This window comes from Panicum hallii, chromosome 5, assembly GCF_002211085.1.
Source record: "Panicum hallii strain FIL2 chromosome 5, PHallii_v3.1, whole genome shotgun sequence".
In the NCBI taxonomy this organism is placed as follows: Eukaryota; Viridiplantae; Streptophyta; class Magnoliopsida; order Poales; family Poaceae; genus Panicum; species Panicum hallii.
In genome coordinates this window covers 17,401,746-17,409,606 of record NC_038046.1, presented here as the reverse complement: position 1 = coordinate 17,409,606, position 7,861 = coordinate 17,401,746, and the positions used below count along the sequence as shown (strand labels likewise).

At 55.3% G+C, this 7,861-nt stretch overlaps 1 protein-coding gene across 1 annotated transcript; it reads left to right on the top strand.

The window, feature by feature from the left end:
* Positions 1-265: 265 nt before the first annotated feature.
* On the top strand, positions 266-1,902 carry LOC112892519. Its single transcript, XM_025959661.1, has 2 exons — positions 266-851; positions 1,201-1,902. Exon 2 carries the CDS (start codon positions 1,237-1,239, stop codon positions 1,900-1,902), a length of 666 nt encoding a protein of 221 aa, XP_025815446.1. The 5' UTR covers positions 266-851; positions 1,201-1,236.
* The last annotated feature ends 5,959 nt before the right edge of the window (positions 1,903-7,861 follow it).

Here is a 7,861-nt window from a genome sequence, read left to right as displayed (position 1 = left end):
TCGCACGCCGCTGCTCCTCGCAGGACGCGAACAGGCGACGGCCGGCGCGTCGATTCTCCCCAGCGGCCAGCCCGTCAAGGCAGCGGCCACGCCGGCGGCTGGCCTCCCCGGCGCGCAGCCCTCCCCCCGCGCGCAGCCCCACAGAGGCCTTCTCCTCCCCTCCCGCAGAGTGCAGGCGCGTCACTCCGGCGCAGGCGTGCAGCGGCTCGCCCGGGCGCTCGACCCACTGGCCGTTGCCCCCCGTCATTCCCGCTTACGCGAAGCCGCCATGCCCATGAATCGATAGCAAGGCAAGCGACGCAGACCGCTCGCAGCCACCGCCCGCGGACGAGAAAGACGACGGGCGAGAGGGGTGGACGGGCCGGCTACCTGCGGCTTGGCCGCTCCGCCGTGCGAGCGAGGGACGAACGGGCTGGCCGCCGGCAGCTTGGCCGGCGCGCGAGGGAGGGGCGGACGGTCCGGCCGCCTGCAGCGTGGCCGGAGCTCCCTGCCCGAGGCGCGAGCGAGGGGCGGACAGGGCGGCCTACGGCTTGGCCGGCGCTTCCTATCCGGCGTGCGAGGGAGGGGCGGACGGGCTAGCCTGCGGATTGGCCGGCGGGCCCTGCGTGGCACACGAGGGAGGGGCGGACTGGCCTGGTCGCCATGGCCGGTGCTCTGGCTCATGCAGCTCGAGTCCAGGCGTAGGAAGGAGGGGGTTCGGCCGTCAGGCGCACGCGGACGCGAGAGGCGAGGGGGAGGATGGCTCGGCCTGCCGTGTTGGAGAAGACAGAGCGGGCGGCCGTGCTCCGGCGGCAAACTCGGCCGCTTGGAGCCAGGTGCAGTGCCAGTAAAAGATTGGCAGGGGTAAGAAGGTCAGTTCCTGTAGTTTTCTGTTAAAATAGAATATTATAATACGTTCAGTGTTCTGCAGCAAATTACCAAAGTTGAGTAGTGCTTTCCAGTAAAGACATCATTTTGTATGGACTTGGGGTAAAAACTATCTTTGAACATGTCCGCCACCAAATTTTGCCTAAGGAAGAACTAAAAGTACACGGCAAGCCAGGTGATCTGGAGAAAGCCCTTTTCTTTTCCGTTTCCGTTTTTTTTGAAACTCTCCGTTTCCGATTTGAGATGCAGAATAGCTTACATATACAAGTATACAATGCACTCCTATTAATGCACGGAACAACCCCTGCATGTGTTTTTTTTTTTGCAAAAAAGGAGAAAATTATCTGCCGCGTCGGATTCAATTCGACCATGGAGCTCCTCCCTCCGGGCGCAGACAGGCTGGTCGCATTGCCGGACGACGTTCTTGTGCTCATCTTGGAGAAGCTGGGCGGCGCACGCGAGGCAATCAGGGCCTGCAGTCTCGTGTCAAGACGATGGTCGCAGCTCCCCTGGCTGCTCCAGGAGCCCAAGATCAGCGTTAGGGACTTCAACCCCAGGGGCACCGAGCTCTATGAGCTGGACGCCGCCGAGCTGGGCCGAGCCATGGGAGCCTTCTGCCGCGCCGTCTCAAGCTTCCTGTCCAACGCCCCCGAGGCGACGGCGACGGCTAGATGCCTCAGCCTCGAGTTCTTCCTGGCGAAAGGGTGCCTGCCAACCGTCCAGCGGCTGCTCGGCGGCGGCGGCGTAGGTGGAACGACGGCGAGGAAGGTCAGCGCGCCTGCAGCTCGCCATCAGGACGACGGTGCACGAGACGGACTACGGCGACGCCCTGATGCGCCGGTACGCGCGGCGCTTCGAGCGCTTCATGGGCGCGTGCCCCGGCGCGTTCCGCGTGCTCACGGGGCTGGAGCTGTGGAACCCTGTGGCTCGGCAGCACCGGCGTGGCGGCCGTCCTGGGCGCGTGCCGGCGGCTGGGGCGCCTCGCGCTGCGCCACTGCCACAGAACGAGCGGCGGCGGCGGCGAGGCGCTCGTGATCAACGCGCCGCCGGGATCGGCGCTTAGGGAGCTGGTGCTGGACATGTGCTTCTACTGTTCTACACCCTGGTCGTGCTGCGGAGCGCCCCCAGGCTGACACGGCTCACCTGTGGCATGTGGGCCGCCGGGGGCGCCCCGCTCTCCCTCACCGGCGTGCCGTGCCTCGAGATGCTCGTCCTCGCAAATGGGGCGTCGCAGCTTTCCGGGCCGTTCATGCTGAGCAAGCTCTTGGCCGATGCTACCAACCTGCGCCGCCTCTGCCCTCAACTTCGAGAGTGAAGAGAACAGGTAGATCCATATCGCTGAACCAAAAGAAGCCATACGGGAGCCTCTGCTACTGTTCATGACCGACACCTCAGTTTCGTGCCGATTTTGTGTTTGTTTGACGCGGTGTGACAGACTGCCAACGTCTGCTTCAGGCGGTGGAAAACGGACGCCAGCTAGGGTGTCGTCCTTCACTCCCAAAAAAATTGAGCAGTGTTTGGTGCTCGCATCGCCGCCGCCAATCCCTTGAACGCTTCTCTCCACGGCCACTCTACTGCCGTGCATGGGCCACAGCGGCCGCGATGGCCTCCAAGCCGGCGCATTCGTGCAGCCGGCGTTCCGATCCACCCTTTCTCGCCGGTGCCGAACCACACTGTTTCCGTGCGTCCACGAGCTGTCGCCCAGCCCCAACTGCGCCTCGTCCTCTTGCTCACCGGTGCAACCGTGGGGGCAGGGGCGGATCTACAAGGGGACTAGGGGGATCAAGCATCCCTACCTCCTCAAAATTAATGGATATCTTTTTAAATCTCTCTCCATTTTTTGAAAGAAAGAACGAAGAAGAGAAAGGAAGAAAGAAGAAGAGAAGGGAGATGAGGGCATGTACAACCCTGAGACCACTAGACAGTTTTCAAGACACAAGAGACACCTAAGGGCCTGTACAACCCGTCTTTACAGTTGCCTCTATAGCCGTCTCTAAGGGCCTTTTTGCAAAAAATCCTTCCACCGACCTCTTGACGGAGAGACGGACTCTGGCTCCGCGCTCGAGGAAGAAGAGACGCCAGCGTCTCAGGCTGTACCTCCTCGGCCGTCTCTCCTGAATCCCGTGCAACAGGTGCGCCCAAATTCTCTCCTCGCGCCCCTGCGCGCCTTCTTCCCCCACGGATTCGCGCCCATTTTTCCTCCTCGCGCCTTCTTCCTCCACCCAGCCGACCCGCGAGAGCGGCGGCAAGCACCGGCTTCCACCGCCCGACCTCCGTTCCCGGGAGGCGGTCGTCCCCTGCAGCTGCTGCCTTCGGATCTCCATCCTCATTCTCCGATTTGCTTGAAACGTATCCTCCTTCTTCTCCGATTTTGTTTGTGTATGCTATGCTTGTATGCGCGTAGTATTGCCACACTGTTCTCTGAAAGCTTTGGCGGTGACATCTGCTAAGGCCACGACCGGCGCCCAGCAGCAGGCTGCAACGACGAGCAGCACGGCAGCCAACACCCGAGCTGTATGCGTTTGTGTGTGTTCGTGTCTGCAACACGCCGCATGTGTGCTTGGTTTCTTGCCGCATGCAACACCCGAGCTATTTGTTCTGATAAAAATGCACTAGCAATGGAAGAATTATCCAGTAGGGTGGAGAGGTTCCTTTACTCGTGGAGATAAAGGGGTACCAACTATGATCCATTGCCAATGCATGCAATCTATGCTTCCAAGCATACCAGAAAAACCATAAGATTCTCCAATTTGGAGAAGGTGTTCCACTTCTTCTTGATTCGGAGGCGCAAGTAATCTTCTCCAAAAACCTCAATAATTCCTTTTGCAAATTTTCCCAGGATCTCTAGTGCTGTGCTTTGTGCGATTTTCAGATTCTCATCAAGTTCGTCCGCCGGAGTACCGTAAGCTAGCATACGAATGGCAGCGGTACATTTTTGAAGAGGTGACAGTCCATCTCTTCCCATGCAATCGGTTCTTTTGGTGAAATAAGAAGACCACTTCCCTAGTGCTTCAACAATCCGCAAAAATAAAGATCGATTCATCTGGAACCTCCGACGGAACATCTCATCAGTATAGATTGGCTTATCAGAAAAATAGCAAGCAAAGAGATCATCATGTGCGGCTTCACGGGGTCTTAGAATATACCTTCTACCAAAAAACTTGCGCTTTTTTGGTTTTTGCAGCTTCTCCAAGATTTTGCCTCCAACCCGATCAAGATAGTCATCTAGAAACCGGTCTTCGGCGATGATGTCTTCTTCTGTGAATACGTCGATGTCCATGTCTTCCGGATCAGCATTGCCAACACCCATGTCGACCTCCATGTCAACTGGATCAGCATTGGCACCCTCCTGGTCGACATCCATGTCAACAAGTTCATCATTGGCATCCTCCATGTCAACTGGTTGTAGAAAATGACATCTCACATGCTGAACAGGATGTGCAAAACTGCTTTGCCACTTAGTCCATATAAATAAGAACTAATCTGGTTCACATTCACACGAGATCAACTTGTTCATACATAAAACCAACACGTTCACACATAAAACCAACACTTTCACACCATCAAGAGAGCACATAAAACCAACACGTTCACACCAAAAGTTGTTCATATTCACACGTGCAACCAGAATTGGTTCACATTCACACCATCCACAAGTACACACAGAAACAGATTCATATATAAAAGTTCACATGAGAAACAGCAATAGGAATAGTAAGATTACAGCAAGCTCAAGGTACATCTGGGAACAATTTCAGCCTCAAGCACCTCACAGCAGCAACATGCTCAGCTCTCATATCATCAGCCATACCCGAAGTGTCTTGTTTGAGAAGACTGCAGTAAGTTTCTATCATCTTAGTTTCCTTCTCAATTAGTTTTGCATCTTTCTCTTCCTTTGCTCGTTCTAGAGCAATTTTTGATACCTCCATCTTGTCACTGTTTAACTTTTCTTGCATTTCAAGAAGCTTTAATCGCTTAGTATGGACATCATTCTAAATCTTCTCAAATCTGTCCAGCTCATCGACATCTATGGCACTTTTTTTGGATTTTCCTTTACTTTCACATGCAGCCTTTTTAGCCTTCTTCTATCCCATCAGCCGAGGAAGGTCAATATCTTCCAAGCCACATCCATCTACATCCTTCTCCATATCCTTCCTCTTAGGCTGGGTCGGGTTGTTATAACTTATCCATTTTGCCTGATTCCGAACCATGTTCCACACATTCATTAAAATGAAATGGGACCCCTTGCTCTCTTGTACATATAGCCCGTGTGCTTTCTCTAACCACATGTCTTCAGAATACCCACTAGTATATATCCTCCTAACCTTAAGATAACAATCATTGAACATGTTTGCCCACTTGTTTACCTTGTGCCACCTCTCCTTAACCTGCTTTTTGGTCCTTTGTCTATTCTTTGGAGTAGTAAGGTTGTATTCTTGTGCCACATCAGACCAATATTGTTCACCCTTCTTGTTGTTTCCCTTGATTGAGTCAATGGAATGCTTCAGCCAAGCACTCATCTACAAAGATATAGGAGTTCATAATTATATACCAAAACATACAGCATAATTCATAAATCGAGCCTAGCGGACGTGGTGTAGCAACAACAAACGTACCACTCTGCCATCTTCTTCCATTTTCCAGACTAGTCGAGCCACAGTTTTAACTTCGTCTCCATCTTCTTCATCATCATCTTCAGCATCAATGTTCACAGGGCTGTTATGTGACTGTACAACATTTCCAACGAAATGAGCATTCTCGAGTACGTGGTGTGGCTGCTCCATCACGTAGCTCATGAATCCGTCGGAGCTGCAAAAGTAAAACAATTATGTCTTAACCACCTTTGTCCCTGTCAAGCAACTATACAATTTTAACAAATATGCAAAGTGATGTACATCAAACAATGAATCAGTTCACAAGCTACTTCAGCTCACAAGCTATTTCAGTTCATGACTTAAATGGATCAGCCACACAGTATACAAGCTTTCAGTGAATCAGTTCACAAGCTATTTCAGTTCATAGTATACAAGCTTTCGATAGCCATTTCAGTTCAGTTCAGAAAATTCATATTCGAAAAAATTTAGTTCAGTTCAGTTCAGTTTAGCATGGACATCATTCTGAATTTTCGAGAGTCACACAATATCTGCTCTCTGAAATATACAAGCTATTTCAGTTCAGTTCACATATATAAGCATAAGCATAAGCACATAAGAGAGTCACCATCGTCAAGTCCTCAACCATCCAATGCGGGTTATCCTTTATGCCTTTTTTTGCGTGGTGTTAGGAACCAGTACAAGATTCTAATTGGTATTGTTGATTATTTTTCTCTAACAGTATGCTGAACGCAAGCTCGGGTGTTGCATGCGGCAAGAATCCAAAGCATTTTTATCAGAACAAATAGCTCGGATGTTGCATGCGGCAAGAAACCAAGCACACATGCGGCGTGTTGCAGACATGAACACACACAAACGCATACAGCTCGGGTGTTGGCTGCCGTGCTGCTCGTCGTTGCAGCCTGCTGCTGGGCGCCGGTCGTGGCCTCGGCAGATGTCGCCGCCAAAGCTTTCAGAGAACAGTGTGGCAATACTACGCGCATACAAGCATAGCATACACAAACAAATCGGAGAAGGAGAAGGAAGATACCTTTCAAGCAAATCGGAGAACGAGGATGGAGATCCGAAGGAGGCAGCAGCTGCAGGGGACGGCCGCCTCCGGGGAACGGAGGTCGGGCGGCTGAAGCCGGTTGTGACGTCCTGAAAATTTACTTAATAAAATCATGCGCCGGAGTAATTCGTAAAAACTATTCGACGTCAAAACCCTAACCCTAACCGAAGAGCTGTTCCGTTCCGCATCGCCCGCCCGCACGCGACCGTCCGCCATAATTAACACTGACGCAACTCCCTTCGCGCGAATCCCCGCGCGCGCGTGGCCGACCGGCCGCGACCGCTGCCGCGATTAGCGCCGGCGCTCCTCGTGCCGCGCGCGAATCCCCGCGCACGCGTGGCCGACCGGCCGCGGTCGCCGCCGCGACCGGCGCCGACGCGCCCCTTCCCCCTCTCTCTCCTTTTTCTTCTTCTCCCTCCCATTTCTTCCTTTTCTTTTCTTTTTCTAATCTTTCTCTCTTTCTTTCCTTCCCTTTCTTCCCTTTTCTTTTTCCCCTTTTTCTTCCCTTCCTCCTTTTCCCTCCTCTCTTTCCCTGCCTCTGCTCCCGAGCACCCCACGCCGCGCGCTTGCCGTGGCCAAGCGCACGCGCCCGCCCGCGTGCCCCGCGTGCCCACGCGCCGCGCGCCGCGGCGCCCGTCGCCCCTGGCCCGCGCCATGCCGCGCCGCCCGCGCACGCGCGCGCGCCGCCCGTCGTCGGCCGCGCCGCCCGTCGCTGCCCTCTGCCGCACCCCGTCGCGCACGTCGTCGCCCTGGCCGCACAGCGCCGCCCCGTTCCCGCCGCTGGCCGAGCCGTCCCGTCCACCCGCCGCTCGTGCTCCGCTCCGCGACAACCGCAAGCGGCCGAGCGCCATTGAAGGCGCCCCGCGCCGCTCGCCGGCCCCCCCCCACCGGTCTCCACCGCTTCCCCCCATTGCGGCCGCCTATAAATGCCCCCTCCCGCGCCTCGGCACCCCCGCAGCCCGCGCCAACGCTCCCAGCTCTCTCCCCCAAGCTCCCCTCGCCGCCCCACCATCCTGCTCTGCCCGACCGCCGCTCGCCCGTCGGCCGGCCACCTCGAGCCGCCTCCGCCCGGGGTAAGGCTCGGGATGAGGTCCCCTACTCCCCCTTCCCCTTTCCCCCCGATCCCTAGCCGCCATTAAGCCCTAGGCGGCCGGAATTGGCCGGCGGCGCCCCCCACCACTCTCCTCTGTTTCCTGTGAGGGGAGGAGGAAGAAGGAGGCCCCCTTTTGCGAAAAACCCCCTAGCCTCCCCTGTTTTTCCCAAGGAAACCCCCCCTCACTCTAACACACATGTCCACCTCTTTTTACGAAAGGAACCCCGCTCTTTTAAT